General features: G+C 36.3%; 1 protein-coding gene across 2 annotated transcripts in view; it reads right to left on the bottom strand.

The window, feature by feature from the left end:
* LOC129566097 (nephrin) overlaps positions 1-17,324 on the bottom strand; it is a 45,026-nt gene that overhangs the window by 5,076 nt on the left and 22,626 nt on the right. Inside the window, exons 3-15 of one of the 2 annotated variants that reach the window (XM_055441659.1) lie at positions 16,761-16,884; positions 16,281-16,401; positions 12,887-12,971; positions 12,408-12,722; positions 11,025-11,176; positions 9,332-9,476; positions 8,961-9,020; positions 8,550-8,576; positions 7,951-7,994; positions 3,168-3,327; positions 2,626-2,834; positions 1,354-1,516; positions 473-694 (exon numbers count right to left, since the gene is read on the bottom strand). In XM_055441659.1, coding sequence (XP_055297634.1) covers positions 473-694; positions 1,354-1,516; positions 2,626-2,834; positions 3,168-3,327; positions 7,951-7,994; positions 8,550-8,576; positions 8,961-9,020; positions 9,332-9,476; positions 11,025-11,176; positions 12,408-12,722; positions 12,887-12,971; positions 16,281-16,401; positions 16,761-16,884 — 1,827 coding nt within the window. Of the gene's footprint in view, positions 1-472; positions 695-1,353; positions 1,517-2,625; positions 2,835-3,167; positions 3,328-7,950; positions 7,995-8,549; positions 8,577-8,960; positions 9,021-9,331; positions 9,477-11,024; positions 11,177-12,407; positions 12,723-12,886; positions 12,972-15,840; positions 16,027-16,280; positions 16,402-16,760; positions 16,885-17,324 lie in introns of those variants that run through there. The other variant, XM_055441670.1, reaches the window with a different exon arrangement.

Genomic DNA, 17,324 nt, shown 5'->3' with positions numbered 1-17,324 from the left:
TAAGGCTCTCGCGAGATTCGCCACGTTCAGCGTGTTACAAAAATGCTGTCGACACAACATGAGTGCTTGAAACTTTTTGTTTTCTGCTACTCAATGGTTTTTTTTAACTCGACTTTTTTTTCTGTTGCAAATGGAACTTTCTTTTCTCTATTGTTTTACTTTCTACCAAACTTAAAATCACTTCGGCTCCCGAATATGGGTCAAAAAAATTTTTTATGGAAAAAGAGTAGAAAAAAAAACAAGAATGAAAGGCACTACACGATGACAATTGCGAGCCTCAAAATGAAGAAATATAATAATTAGGTAGCTGACGTCCTTTAATTAAACCGATGATCTGATAACCGCTAAATAGAATTTCTGACCGAGGCAAAACGGTAAATAATCAATAATTAGGCATTCCTGCATTGATGACGGGCTAACTAATCGAATATTAACGAATGAACAAATGGAACACAACTAAATGAACACTTACCCATTCGTTTTTCGGCTGCTTTCAATGTTTGCGCTTCAAAAATGACACGATCGCTAACACCTTTCGAGTTGATGGCCATCACAGCTATTTTGAGCAAACGTTCCGAATCCAAACCGCTCACAACGAATGTCGGTTGCAACGATGACAAATTCGCTATCAAAATATCAGTTTGTTGATCGATAATTTCCATACGAAACCATTGCCGTTGACCACCATCGAAACCTTTTTTTTCGGTTCAATTTTCGATTAAACACAACAAAATTTGTTGAATTTTTAACAAGTCAACCGAATCGTTAGATGAAAAAAAATATGTAAAACCAACAGAACGATAAATGAAACAATGACAAGACAAAATTAATAATGACAAACAACCGTAAGGCGTCGGTTTTGAAATCAACATGAATGCGTGACAATGTTGAAACACTTGGAAAAATTTATTATTTAAAAACGGCCCCAACAAATATTATATATGTCATTCTAATCCACTCGAGTGAAGGAAAACAGTTTGTTTTCATCATGAATAAACCATGTTTCGGGTATTTGATGTGATTATTTTGGTGTTTACAACAAACAAACACACAAACTCATTTGTATTTCCCAAGTTTTCCGCATAAAAACGAATAACATGAATGATAAATTGAAACCGAAACTCCGTTTAAGTACTAACCAATGTTGAGTTGAATTGGAGTGATGAAAATTGGATTAAGGGGAGGAATTCAATTTTGACTTTTCATAACATTTGAATTGACTTTAAATGAATGCATGATATTGGTACTTCGAGAGAGACCGAATAAGAAGCGTTTAACAATGTTTGATATTTGAAGTATAATGAATGTAAAAGAAAGTATAAAAATTTTCGAAATGCTTGTGTTTGTATCTACCTTCGTTGCAATCCACTTCCAATCCGTCTGATGTTTGATTCAACAGCGTACAATTGTAGGGTGAGTCGGGTTTTCCAGCAGCAATTATATGGAATACGCACGGTTCTTTCTGTTGACCAACAGCATTATCCGCCCAACACATCAACGTACCGTAATCCATTTCCTAGGTATTGGTTTTCAATCGAGATTTTAGCACATAATGTGTTCAATAGAAAATTCCCATTTTACATCCGTTTACATGATTTGGGAATGAAATTCGGTTTGGCAAACTCTTGTTGCGTACGTATTTGAAATATATGCAACAAAATAACATTCTGAAATTCCTGAATCAATAGTCAAAGTCTGATTGAAAATCATGTTCAGATAAGAACGTGGAATTTGGCTTTTCTCTCAACAATATTCTCTCTCAAAATCATTTCTCCAAATTTGCGTCTAATTAAAAACTCGAAAATGAAGCGCTACTGCTTTGTTCTATGCGTACAATGTATCTATGCCCAAACTATGGCTAATGCATAACAAATTTTTGATGCATGTCTATGTGTTACAAATTGTGGTCGGAAATCGTGTGCTTAGTTCACTGAATGTTTGAAAATTAGATCGCATGACTGATTGATAGGTCAATTGATCTATCCAGCCAGGCTATTTTGAATCATAGCTGAACACGATTCTGATATTATTATGTTGTAATTACACTTGGCTTCAATACACAATTATATTGGCATTATTCTGTCTAATCACGAGCCATACATCTTATCTCCACCTGAATTCGAAATACGAAATTCGTTATGGGAATGGGAATAAGTGTGACAATATCATAGTCGGTCAACCGACATTTGAAACGATATCACAAAATCAATGAGCCACGAAAGGCGCACATACGTGCCACTTCAAATGTAACTAATATCTAATTCATTAAAACATTTCGTAGTCAATGTTTCCGAAATGAATTACTACTAATCAGAATGCAAGCCATTGCTTGAATGATTTAAATGCCCTACCAACCATACCAAATGACTGTCACATACACAAACACACAAACTTCGTGTCATTGTAGATGGATTTGTGACCGATGCGCTGTCTAATAAATATAAAGTATTTATGCTAATTTACATTTATCATGCAACATCTCAATGTTAAATATCAACATTTAGTAAATGCTGAAGTCATTTTAAATTAACTTAGGTCCATATCAACAAAATACACATATATACAATTCCGTTGTGTATGTGTGTGTTTTGGCAATAAAATAAAGGAAAATAATTAGACACAAACCTTGACTGGTGTATAGGCCAAACGAGAAGAGGATTTCGAATGTTTTTCAAATCCATTTTGTGGCATATCAATGGTTTCGGCCGTATTGTTAAATGACCACTTGAAGGCGGTTGGCGGTGGATATGCATCCACTTCACACAAGATTCTTGCCTGTTCATTTCGTGCCACTCCATATATCCGTTTCTGGTCACTTCGACACAACGGCCGGTCTATACAGATCGTATGTCAAACGCAAGAAAAACAAATACAAGAGAGAAAGGGAAAACATATCGTCAATCACAAGTGTGGTAGAAGTAAAACATTTCATATGAGTGAATAAATCGCAACGCGCAAAAAGAATGCTCAATGTCTTAATCATATGATGATTTTGTGCTTTTGCTATTTATGTGCATTTCTCCCATTCTATCTGTCGTTCGTTCCATCGTGAGCATCATTCGTTCTGTTTGCGAATGCTTTTCACACTCCTGTTGTTATGGCAATGCGTAATTCAATGTTCATCACTGTTATTCCAATCGTATTCTATGGCGTATAAAATTACGTACACATCACTTTCAGCTCAAGCGTATTACTTTCACCATCTCCCTCGACATTTGATGCAATGCATGTATAGTTGCCAGCTTGATGAATCTGCACACTCTGTAGCGCCAAATCATTGCTGCTCGCTATCACACCAACCTTCGGATTGTGTTGAACAATTTGATTCTGTTATGAGTAGAGAGAGAGAGAGAGAGAGAGAAAGAGAGGAAAAAACCAGATTGAAAAAACTTCCGCAGGATATATACTCGTACACATATAAATAGCATAAAAAAAGCAGTGAACGCTTGGAAGGGTACAACAGACAGGCAAATAAATGGTCGAGAAAACACACATCAAGCGTAATGTCTATCAATGGACATATTCAAGCCAACGACGTCGACAACGACAAATCACATAAAACCTCTTAAATTAACTGATACGATCTCGTGCCATTAACAGACCGCCAAGACAACACCGCCACCTAAATCTTTGGCCACTTTTATTATTCAATCATGGAATTCAATTTGGTCACAACATTGAATTTATTGGTTCTGTTTCATTTGCGCTCCATTCATTCGCAGAGTAAATGCCTCGGTCAATACAGATTTTGTATTGAAACCATTTTTCCTCTGATCTTTGATGAGTTCCTCTTTTTCGTCTTCTTTTATCCGTTGCCACATTTTCATGGCAACCGGATCTGTAATTTTGCGGCCGGCATGTGGCTTTTTGGCATACACACCAATTATGCGGTTGCTACGTGCAAACGCTGTGCCGTTATGACTTCAATTTGATATCACACGTCGAATAGGCCAATATATATGGGGCTTTAATCAACAGACAACACCGAAAATGAATGAAAACAAGACCCAGAAAATCCAAGAGAAGAAAGAAAAAAAAACGAGACACCGCAATAAAATATGGTTCAATTCGATTGGGCGAGACAGTATGAGGTTAAAATTAAAGCAAACGAAACGAAACGGTGCAGTTGGTGGTGTGACAGACACAACGAAAAAAAAAGTTTATTGATGGCCTGACATGAAATCCCAAAAGCAATTTTCCAATTCTAATTACTTAATGCAATGACAAGGAATTAAAATGGTAACTAATTTACAGGCCAGTCTCTATTCGTACGGAGCATACATGACGGGTTGCACGTACGATTTTTAATGTAATATCCATTGTCTAAAAGTGAAGAACCTTTTGTGCTTCTTTATGTGCGTGTGTGTGTTGGCCATCTTTTGACAGTGCTGAATGTGTAAATGTTTAATAACATTTTTAGTAGATTGCAAAGGGCAAAATGGTGTTCTGTTTGCACGACCTAGACACAAATTCCGGGCAAAGCCGGCATAAGTAAAAAAACCTTTGGTCATTTTGGGTTGCACGCATCAACGGTCGATGCGGAGCGAGAGTGAGTGATAAAAGAAATATACACACACACACACACAGGGACAAAGTGAGTGAACCTCATAATGGTCGGTTGCTGTCGTTTTGCCCATTTTAATAACAACAAGACGAACAGCACATGGTTTGGCAAAGCTTATTGTATATTATACACATAAAAAAAACCTCATCGAGTAGAGAACGGGGCCGCTTGGCAAATGTATAATTTGACATCGGTTATCATGGCATGACCTCACATCGCATGATTACATCCAGATAGACAGCGAATTACGTCGCACACGCGCGTTACCCTAACAACAATATGAAAACACAAACACACTCACATTCACATTCTCGTTCGCATTCAAATCACATAAAAGATCCAAGATAATTTTGCTCATTAGTCAGTGTTTTCATGTATGTGCTCGCTATGATGCTGCCACGAATGACATGGACATTGTTTAGGGAATTGAATCAAAAAATTAAAAGCAACCGAACAAAAAGTCAATTGTTACTAGGTACACAGAACACAATTGAAAAGCTTTCGGAGCCTCCGTCGTACAATATACATTGTATGAGCTCTATTGCCGATGTGCACTGTGCATATGTGCCGACAACAATTACCCTTTTGAGGATGTTGTTTTGTTTTAAAATGAGAGAATAATATTAGTGGTAGAGCATGGGCACAACAATGATCTGATTTGAAATTATGCGACACTTCCGTTGATGCGCCAATGCGTCAACACAAAACCCACTCTCATTTCCGACATTCTTCGTCCTCAGACACACATCACTCAATCCGACATGCACTTACACACTCAAAATGGACAGATTGAAAGTATTGCCTGATATCAATTAATCGCCAAACATTTGACATCTGACATCTGACACTAGATAACCCAAAAATGTAGGGGGAATTGGGGAATTCCGGGCCATGGGGAATTGCGGGCCACCCGACTTTTCTCTGTCACTTGAATAGTTAGACAAGTCCAAATTGCTTCATTTGTCTTGTCTTAGCCTAATATCAGTTTCCTATCACTACTCGACGCGTGAACACGTGCTGTGAGCTCTCTGCAATAAGTGCATTTACAAAAATTCCAAAATATTTTTTTCTGATCATCGTGTTTGCATATTTTAAACGACCTTTTTTCGATAATAAATTCAGGTAAGTATGTTTTTTTTTATGGTGTGTCATTATTCTTTCGCCTCACAAAAGGAATTTTGCATAAAGATACATTGAGTGAGTCATGCGCAACCATCTTGTAATTATGAACATTTGGGGAATTCCGGGCCATTTTTTCTGGGGAATTACGGGCCACTACATTTTTGACATTAGATGAGTTCAAAACGCATGTTTATTGCACATTCAATGTTTTTCAAGCCAAATTTCGACAAAATATCTGTTATGTGTCCTTTTTAAACATATATTTTTGGCCCAAAGCCAATGAAAACAAGCATTTTAACATCGCCAGAGGTTGTGGCCCGATTGCGTCAGAAAGCTGAAGTCAAGAGCCAGAAATTGGAAAAAAAGCAACAACAAAAGGATGCAAAAACAAAACCACCAGCAACAAAGAAGCGCAAAGCCCGTGCAGTAACAACCACGTGTTATCAACCACGTCAAAGAAGAAACAGCGCACTCAATCTTCTACTGAAGAAGAAGAAGATGTTTTGATCTGCATCATTTGCAAGGAAAACATGCCAAAGAAGCTCAATCGAAATAATTCAATTCATTGCGATTCATGCGACCAAGCAGTTCACTTGAAATGCGCCAATATGACGACCAGCTCTTTTACATGCGCTACTTGCGAATTATCGGACTAATTTTGATCTTCATTTTACGATTTTTTCAATTTCATTTCATATAAAATAATTTCTTTTGTCATTCCGAACGATCAATAAACATTTTTCACCAATATATTGTCAGTTTTATGTCAATCCATGAAGTGGCCCGCAATTCCCCATGATTTTTGAAAATGTCGAAAACGTACTTTTTTTGCCAACCACCAATTTTTTTTTAGAAAAGTTGAATTTTTATAAGTGAGAAGACCCAAATGGTAGGATTTGAGGCGTACTACAACTGAGATATTCTAATTTTGAAGAAAAGTATATTTATCACAAAGTTATGAACGAAAAATAAACTGTGGCCCGGAATTCCCCAATTTCCCCTAAATAAAAAATTGTTAATTTTCCGTTCGTTCATTACTAAATGTAAATTAACTCGCGTATAAGTGACATCTGGTAATACTTTTTATCTGTCACTTTTAAAAAAGTGTGTACCATTTTAGTATCTTCAACAAAATTTCAATTCACTCCTTCCCTCCTTTCCTCATTCGTTTACACAAGTCACAACATTTGAAACATATTGTAATTATATTTTATACACTCCGCTCGTCTCTCCGAACTGTTGTACGTATTTTGCGTGCATAATCCAAGCAATAACATAAAACAAATATTATAATACAACTAGTGGAGAATGGTTGCTCCCATAAAAAATGATTTTGGCACGATCACGAGCGCCGTACACATTTAAATATATGAAAACTGTACGAATTCCATTTGGCACAAGCGATAACCAGTGGTGCTTTTTCTCCCAACTCCAATTCCGAATGGCAAATATTGAGCGGCAAAAACGTTTCACCGTGAATTCAACAACCGTTTTTGAACATTTTAAAATTTTAAACGCAAACCCATATTAGAAATTATAATGATAACCAATTCCTGACATACTAACAGCCACATGATGCGCTCACACGCTAAAACGATACGTAATACACGTGAATTCACATTTCAAATGTTCGAAATCGCATTGAGTTAGATAAAATTCGTGCGTTAGAATGAATCGAGCACAGCGAATGGGCAAAATAGGTTCTTTCGTTTAGATGTAATTTGCATGCGCGTTGTGAGTGACGGAGGTGGGGTGTGGGGTCAAAGAAGAAGGAATGTTGTTATATTCGTTAGCTACATTACGCTTGGGTAATGCCATAATAAAATGAACATGTTGGAGCATATTTTGTACTTTTGATCCATTATTACATGAGTGCGTACTTGAATTCAATGTTCATCGGGGCCGATTTAATAAATTTCCCCATTATAAACATTATAAAATCAGTTTGAATGTTATATTATTTTTTTAATGTAATTTCTGCTCGACCATCAGCCTGTCAACATTACTGCCAAAATGACAATAAATGAGTGCTTAGTCCTTCGTTGCATATGTTACACTGACAGACAGAAAAAAAAACCATTTACACATACATACGAGTACAACAGAAACTATGACATCAACTCGGTGGTTTTGTGATAAAAAGCGCAACATCAAAAATGTTAAGTGCTTTTTTACGTGTTGTTGTAGAAATGAGAAGGGGAAAATACACAATGAAGTAACTACTAAACGCCGTTTTATGCGATATTTTATGAAAATGAACTTACATTATGTTTCCAAACCACTTTGTACGCAGGAGGATTGGCATGAACTAGAGAAAAAAATGAGAAAAAAAAGTGAAAATGAGTAGACGATTATTTAGTTTGTTTTTTTTTTTCTCATTCGTTTTAGTTCCTTCTTCGAGCAATGACAACATTGAATCTAGCCTGAGTGCTACGAAAAACAAACCCAAACTAATAAAGTGTATGCTTTAGTTTTAATTTTGTGCATGAGCTGCTACTTTTCACTCGGTCCATTTTAACCGATGGGCAAAATTTCATTTTCTTTTGTTCACGTTGTATATAGTAATTCTATATTCCAGTATGTATGGCACAGCCATCGCACATGGAGTGTCGGTTGTGCCATTCACAGAAGCGTATGTTTTTCGTTTTTATTTCTGAATGAAGTGAAAATCAGGTCGTGTTGGCATAAGTGAAAAGCACACAGGCTCGAGAAGAAAAAAGCGAGGCAAAAAAACAATATTCCACTTGTTTTGGCGTTGGGCGGAATAAAAGGAATCAAAGAACAAAAGCGAAGAAAAACGCTTCACTTTCTTGCGCCGTCATTGTTGTTGTAATTCTCGGCACAAAAGCATCATCATCCTTACCTTTGCATTCCCAGTAGACGTCATCGCCTGAAAGAAGGGGAAAGAAGAACGAAACGGTACCAAATAAGAAATGGAAATTCATTCGACTGAAGACGAGAATGGGAGAAAAAATCGATAAAAAGCAGCAAAGACTTTCTATATTATGTGTGGCGTTGGGAAATTCTTTGGTATTTCGCACAGCGTATTTATATATTTGTGTGGCGTCAATATTGGGTAAATTACCACAAAATTGGTGCTTGCTTTCAGCACATTATATAGGCTGGGCGAGGAGCAAAGAAATCCATAAAGAAGATGTACGATATTACCTCCATTCGGTGTGGCGTATTTGATTAGAAACATTCGAACGGCACGTCGACGGGCTGCTATGTGTAGCCCATTTGTAAATAAAATATAGAAATTCGCAATAATTACCTTCTTCGATATCATCGGGATTCAAATTTGAGCCAAGCGATAACCGGATTATGGGCAAAACTGCAAACAAATACATGGAAACAAATGGCAGAACCAGAACCAAATTAGTTTTCAGGGCTTTAGAAATTAATTGAAACTATTAGCAGAGACATAGAGACGAATACCAACTGGAGCACACGGTACATTTGTTGATATCCAACGGGTAAATTAAGATGGAGAAAGAGTGGGTGAGGCATGGCCTATGTTTGCCGCATTTAATTCGGTTTTTGGTGCGGATGAATTCGGTCATGCCATTTATACCCATTTGTAAACTCCACCAGTTGGACCAATAAAAATAAACACCATGTCATAAATATCACGAAAATACTTACAATAAATATTCAGTTTCAGTGTGGTTTCTTTAATACTATGTTTCATCACTTCGTTAATGGCACGGCAAATGAGTACTTTGCCATTATCCTCACGCGTTGGTGTGAAGCTTAAAATCGATACGCTTACATTGCCATTATCCGATGCCTGTCGATGTCGTATGAAAGATGGAATGACACATGCAAAAAGATGAAGAAAAAAAATAGACGGGAAAAAAATTCAATTGAGTTTTTTTTTTCTAAAAGCCACACTCATGTTCGTGCAGAATTCCATAATTTATGGAGATTTTCTCGAAGAACTGCATTAAAATGGCGTTGACAATGGGATTTCGCTTAAAATCCATCAGCGAAATTGATTGGAAATATGAACGACAGAGAAAATCTCAACATTTCAATTGGAAATTCGGGAGCTTCATTATTTTTATCGTTTGACAAGCTCCAATTATTGAGTTGATCATGTCTTTCATGCCATTGAATAAATCACAAATGCTTGATCTGATCCACTTACTCCACTCTGCTTCGCTGCGCTCCACTCATCTCTACTCTACTCCATTCCAATTCGAATCTGAAATCGAATATTGATCCTCCTTTGACATATTCAACCAATCCTATTAGCATGGAAAACACCGTCGCTTTAACCCTTTGATGCACAATTTTTTGTTTTTGAATCATTTTGATATATGTTTTGTGCCATGATAAATAGAGAAAGACTTCATACTTAGATTTTTGAAAAATTGCGTATTTGTCGAGAAAATCGGAGAAGAGTCAAAAGTGTCAAATCACTACAAAAGCTTGAAAAAATTAAATTTCATAAAACTAATGATGCAGAAAGTTAAATTGATGTGTTTTGGTCCTACGAGACCTAATTTGACAATTGAAAAGAATGAACAAGATAAGAGGAGGAAAAATGTGGAATTCTGCTATAATTTCGCAATTTTTTTACAGCAGTACATGAACAGAAAAAACCTTCCATTCAGCCAGCCAATTGTAGCATGTAAAGTATCAAATGAAAGCTAATTCAATTCCCTACATTTGTTTCCAAACGAGAATGCAAATATATTCAGTGGTTTCATAGCTATAGCGTCTGGCGTATCTGGTTACTTTAGGAACCGATATGTGATAAAGGGTTAATACCATTTGATGATGGTAAAAAATCCAATGTATTTGATCGAAAAAATCCGTCAAACGATGCATCGAAGTGCTAATTAGCTTGGTACAAAATCACACATATTTTATGGGCAATTCGATTCGAAGAAATTCAAACAAACACATTTATTTTTGAGCCAGCTACGCATCAAATGAGACAAAATAAACGGGCAGAAAAACGTGGCAACCGAATTGGAGCGTATGCCAAATTATATATAATCATTTCCACATACACATTTCCGTTTCGCTTCCTTCCTTCCGGTCTGACCGATATAAAAAGTATCATTAAGCACGATTGATAGCTTTCTTTGTGGCAAATGTGAAAAGCTGCCATTTTTCATTACGTTGCGATTCACAATGAAAGAAAAAACAAGCACAGTTCATTCCAAATTGAGCGACCCCAAATGAACTGAAGGTCACATCGAATGAAATCCATCATTTGATTTGTACTTCATCATTTCAATGCAACTTGTCGAGAATTTTCAATTGAATAACATTTGGCAAACGATATAACTTGAGTATATAAATAATGGCATTTCGATTGACATACCTTTTCTCGGAAGCTACGCAACTGAACACCATTCATCCACCATGTAATTTTGGCTGATGGTTTCGAGCCAATTGCCTGGCATTCGATGTCATATGTCCGTTCGGCTGACAATGGCTGATTATTCAATAAAATATCCACCGACAATGGCCGCACTGCAATTAGATATATTCATAAACGTTTTATTAGCCACAATTGTATACATTTACTTGAGGTGTGCGTGTGTGCTTTAGAAACTAACAATACACATTTTCCCAAACAAAGCTCCCCAAAAATATTATCATTTCAATGAATGCTATTGTTATGGTGGTGGCGATGGTCGGTCGAAAAGACGAGCAATAATAATATGGAAAAGACACGAAAATAACACAAAATTATTCCATTCATTCATCCATCCAATGTGTGATGACTAATGAACGAATTCAGAACACAATAATGTTAAGCTAATAATAAATAATAGCGATTCATTAGGTTGAAGCGCGTCCCATATGACCATTATATGGTGTTTGAGTGTTGGTGTAATTTTTCGGGTTGTGTGATGTGAATAACAAAACGTTTAATCGACATGCACACTGTGGTTAAAATGGATTCGAATTTATGTGCATATCGATGTTGGAGATTTGGTGTTGGCCGTCGGGGAAATAACTGAAATCCCACTAAGTTCCCATTTCCCTTCCATAATAATTCCGAACAAATATCGCATGATGACTTTGGAGCGAAAGAGAAATATGAAGAAAAAAGAATAAACCAAACACTTTGACACGCTCACGGAAAATTAGCTCCAGAAAATATGTGACAATACAATAGTTTAGCTAAATCAATTTAATCATATAAAAAAAAGGTTCTACAAAGCATTACCAAGAAGAAATGTGATATATTATGAATGGCCTGCGTGTGGTTTGTATGTATTGTGTACAATGCTTAATTGGTTTTTTTTGATTTGGGTGTCGATAATAGTAATATGCGAAATAATTGACGATCAAACAGAACCTTTAACGAACGAACAAATGGAAATAATTTTAGGTAGGGTATGGGAGTTGCGCTTCCACCAATTGCATAGGCGTACAGTAAGCACGGAATATGTACAGTTGTTGCATTTCAATTTTCATCACGAACACAACAGCCACATGAACACATTCTAAATTCAAATATTATTATTGACCAATTGAATTCGATTCCCAAATTCCCCACCACTTCCTGCTTTAGAGTATATGTCTTTAAAAAGCAAAATATCATCGTTTAAATCAACCTCAAATTATCATTAAATTATTCGAATACGACATTTTTATTCGTTAATGAGCCAAATAATAAATTCATGGAAAAATTGGTTGCTTTTTCCTCTCTCTGACAAACATTGATTTTTGAATCTAAAAAATATCTACTTACATAGCAAATCAATGGTAACATTAGTCGTTGTTTCGGTTTTTGGAAAATTGCTAGCTCGACATGTTATGATTGAGTGTTGGTGCATGCGTGACACATTTTTTATGACTAATTTACTCGTTTGCGTTGATGCAAAGGAAAAATCCAACATCGTGCTATCGAGCGGTTTTCCATTCCACAACCATTGAATTTTGGGCGGTGGTGAACCGCCACGTACTTCACACAACAATACCATATCACTTCCTTCGTCGTACGGACCAGCCAACGATTGAATCATTTCACCACGTTCGTTCAGAATTTTTGGCTTTTGTGGTGGCACTGGAAATACACATTTTCGTAGAAAGAGAATAAAAAAACAATCGAATTATTTGGTGTTATGTTCGAAAAATGTTCTAGATTGTAATTGGTTTTATTCCATGGAATTTATCGTCCTTCATAAAAACACATAGGCCATAATTGCCTTTGAATTAAACACTACTCACCTACAACTTCTAAGTTTACAACGCTGTTTCTCGTCGGTGATAACTTAAAATCTACTCTACATCGAAAGTCTCCCGTATCTTCAGCCTAAATGAGGAAGCAAAAATGTAATAACCAGTTGTAATCAAACAGAACATGTCTAATAAATATTATATTGTCTCTGAGCTAAAATTTCAACATCATTTCCATACAGACATACATAAGCTCATTGTGTCAACATTGAATTTTTATTTTATGAAGAAAAAAAATATAGAAAAGTTTGACAATCAGCGTTTTAAGTGAGTTTTGTTGATATAAAAAGCAGCACAAGAATCTTGAGCAATATCATGAATTGTGTGAGGAATGCTTTCCTTGAGAAAAAGAGAATGGTGAAATGTAATATAATCCGTCGAAATGTAAAGCAAACACAAGAAGATGAGTTGTATGAAAACGGAATCACAATCCCATGGCATCTCAGATGGAATCCGTCAGTTTCTCTCTCTCTCTTTCTCTCTCTCTCTCTCTCCTCTCTCTCTCTCTCTCTCTCTCTCTCTCCATCTCGACTCAATGGCGCAGAAGTTGTTTGGATTTCCTCATTTTATCTTCAAGAAAAAGATGAGACATTTCCCAGCGATGAGCTTGCCATTCACATATATTCATCATACGTACATTTGCTCTTTATTTAAATATCATTTGCTGTGAATTAAAACACAATTTGAAGTCGTATGGACGCGGCCATGCATTAAAATACATCTCTTTGAAGAATTCAAATGGAAAAAAGTCAATTCCATAAAAAAAGCTTTTATTCGAAGGAGTGCGCGTACCAATTAAAAGCGTAATGCTTGTGAGTGTTGCATGTGGACGGAAATCAAAGGCAATGTCATTAGGCGCAAATCCAATATTTGTCAAGAGCTTTTTGAGTCTACGAACTTTTGCTTTTGACACTCATTTTTCATAAATTGCATCGCTTTCTGCTGCAATAAAACATACATGTTCTCAGTCAGTCATTATTTTCCTGTTCGCTCCGCTTGGGCGTTGCAATTTGTACAAATTTTGACAACCGTGGAATTCCGGCGACAGACAATTTCCGGGACGAAAAATTAAAATAGCTCTTTTTGAGCTTTTTTTTATGTCAATCGTTCTGATAACACTCGTTATTATGGCTAATTTTGAAATATCCCTGTTTTTAATGAAAATGTATGTAGCGTTGAAAATGGATCAGCCGTGTATGTGTCATACGTTTAAATGGATGGAGTTAACTAGGGGCAATTCACGAACTGTGAATGGTGCCAGTTGTGCGAATGGGCGAATGGTAGTACGTGCATTTAGATACAAACATTTGCAAATGCTACGAATGCGTGCGAATGCGAATGGAACCATTCAATGTATTTAAATACAAGCATTCGCGAATGTCCGCGAATGGTTACGAATGGCACTGCAAATGAGTGTGCTATTCAAATGAGTAGCATTGCGAATGCACGAATGCAGCTAGAACTGAACGACATTTCAAAACACTTGTCAAAACAGTGCAAATTCAAGTCGTTAAAATGGTAAACAGAACATTATTGAGGCTAATTTTATATAAAAATTATATCATACATTTTATTTTTAGGGCATAGAAAAACTTTTTTCTGAATTAGTGAAATTTTCCAATAATACAATTCCAGTTGATATCAAAATAATTTTGGAAATAAGTGCGTTTGACACGGAGTCATCGCTAATGTTAATTGACCGTGAAATTATCAACGATATTGAAGAATTTGTGAACGAAAATTTAGAAAAACTCAAAAATACTTCGTTTGAAAATACTGTTTTACACTGATTTTGTTTTGTTTTTTATTTATGGTGGAGCGATTCAAGACTTTTCGTATCGACAAAATTAATGACTTATTTGCCAGACAATATTCGTATGCCGTATATTTCAAATAAAATTTATGTTCGTTTATAAATTCTTCTATATCGCTAATGCTTTTAGAATCAATGGATAACAGAGCAGTTTCGCATTCAAGTCCAGTACTTATTATGATTTTTTCTAAATTTGCCGGTTGTTTTTCGGCTAATTTCTTTTCTAATATCTGAAACACACGTGAACTCATTGCTTATGGCGTTTTTAGCGCTCAATCGCTACTGACGTTTGAGTGAACACAAGTCCGCGAATGGCTACGAATGCTTGTGCGAATGTGTTAATACATTCACTATGGAGCGTCGCGCGAATGATCGCGCGGCAATCCAAATACATGGCGAAACAGGCACGAATGCCTCTTATTCTGCGAATGGCAATGGCATTCGTGAATGTGAATTGCCCCTAGGGAGTTAAAATGGTATGGCACATTTTCAAGAGATTAATTTTCTTGCTTTTGAACTATTCAACGACGAACGGCGACAGCGGTAGAGGCAACCATGGCAATGAGATCGGTGTGCAGCCATTTTTTCACTTTTGCTTTCGTAGGGCTCCGTTCAAACGCAATTTTATAACATTCCTTCGGCTAAATGACACAGACTTATAGTTTATGTCCTTATGCGAGCGAATGGCTACAATGTTTTGTCGTTTGCGACGAAAACGGTGCGGGTACTCGACTCGGGGTGTGTGAGTGAGTGTGTATGTGGTATGCGTTACGATGGTCATTATGTGAAAATATGAGAACCATAAAAATAGTGCAAATGTAAAATTCGTAATATTGGAATAGTGGAGAGAGAATGAGTAATTTTTTACAATGATGATGACACAAATGCGTTCTCATAATGGAATGCTCGTTGTAGTGTAGCAGACAAACAGTAGCCAAATACAGGCGAACGACCAAAAAAGATGTTATGGAATTTATCAAAGCGAGCTACCAGAGAGCATTGCCTTCGCAATTCACACATACAGTGGATAAAAGCGGGCAAAGTAACTGCATTCTTGGATGATGGCCAAAAATCTTATGTATTACTGAAAATCGTTTGCTCACACATTGTAGTCGGTGTCAGTGCCACATACCTTCACGCTGTTATCGCCGTAGTGGTGATGCTGTTGGCACACACACAAAATTGAAATATATGGACGCAAAATGTTTCATATGATTACTATGGCAAGTGGAATACCAAAACGATGGCATTATTGAAATAATTTAATATTTGTTTTCGTAGTTTGTTGACTGGCTCTTTCGCTCTATCTTCTCTTTCATACACTCTTCCTCGGTTGCACTCAGGATGCCACTTACATGCCATGATTTCAAATGCCAAGAGATAGCGTTACAAAAGCATGAAACATTTATCTATATTATGAAAATGCTAAGGAGTAAAAAAAATGTCTGTTTTGTGTGAAAATAGCTCGCAGCCATTCATAAATTCCGGTTTAAATGCTCTTTTAATCCGTTATACCAAAACGGGTAGATGGATGGGTGTGAAAAGTGTTATTATGATGAATGACATGATTACCTTAACTTGTTTTATTATTAATTCCGCTGGTTCACGTCGACCGGCTCGAAAAATTGTCCTGTTTCCCATAATATTTGTATCGGTCCAATGTGATGGCACCAACGAAGTACGTGTATCATAGCTGCAATTTGATGAGTTGTGAAATGCAATTAGCATGTAGTTAACTTTAAATGTCACATAATTTCGCTCTCTTTCTTTATCAAACGTGTTTATAACAATTTAATGACATGAAATATCGATTGAAAAAAAAAACTAGAAATGACATATTGATTGACAATTGGTGTAGCAGATTGGCAACAATTTACGTTACATGTAACTTAAATTTTCCACTTAGAATCAGTCAATTATTATGTTGAATTGATTTCATTAACCAAACCCATTAAATAATCAACATGCAGCCGTGCCGAAATGCGCGAACACGCCAACTGCATTACCCGAATTCAATTTGGCAATTTTAAATCAACAACTGAATCAATTTACCTGTAAATTGGAAGATTATTTTTATACCAAACGACTAATAGCGCTTGATCGTTGGGCAAATGTGTTGAAACATTACATTTTATATGAGCAGCTGTATTTTCGAATGCACGTTGAGTTAAGCCATCTGCAAAAGAAAATGTATTCAATGAGATTTAGTGTTGTTTTATACTTTTTTTTCAAAAAATAATTAAATCAATTTGTGGAAAATGAGGAAAAATATGATGATTTTGCAATTAACCTAGAAAATAAAAAGTTTTCATCTCTTCAATTTGTTCCTTTTTTCCATTATTCCATGAAATGAGCTCAACTTTTATACACCGGCTGACTATGTTATATGCGGTTGTAATTGTGTTAGTATAACGAATTTCATATACCCATACACATTTGGCGGTTATTTTACTACTTATCTACGTGATCACACCGACGCGTAATCAAAAATGAATTTTATCAATTAACACCCCCAAAAACTGTTGGCCTTCCGACCGTGTGCGGTGGCGGTTTATGTGGCGACAGCAAAATCCCAAAATTTGAACACACACCTACTGAATAGTGATGAATGTATGA

This window comes from Sitodiplosis mosellana, unplaced genomic scaffold (genome assembly GCF_009176505.1).
Source record: "Sitodiplosis mosellana isolate CC-2019 unplaced genomic scaffold, AAFC_SMos_1.0 Smas_scaffold_1, whole genome shotgun sequence".
NCBI classification, from domain to species: domain Eukaryota; kingdom Metazoa; phylum Arthropoda; class Insecta; order Diptera; family Cecidomyiidae; genus Sitodiplosis; species Sitodiplosis mosellana.
Note: the sequence above shows the minus strand (reverse complement) of the source record. Positions and strands in the feature narration are given on the sequence as shown.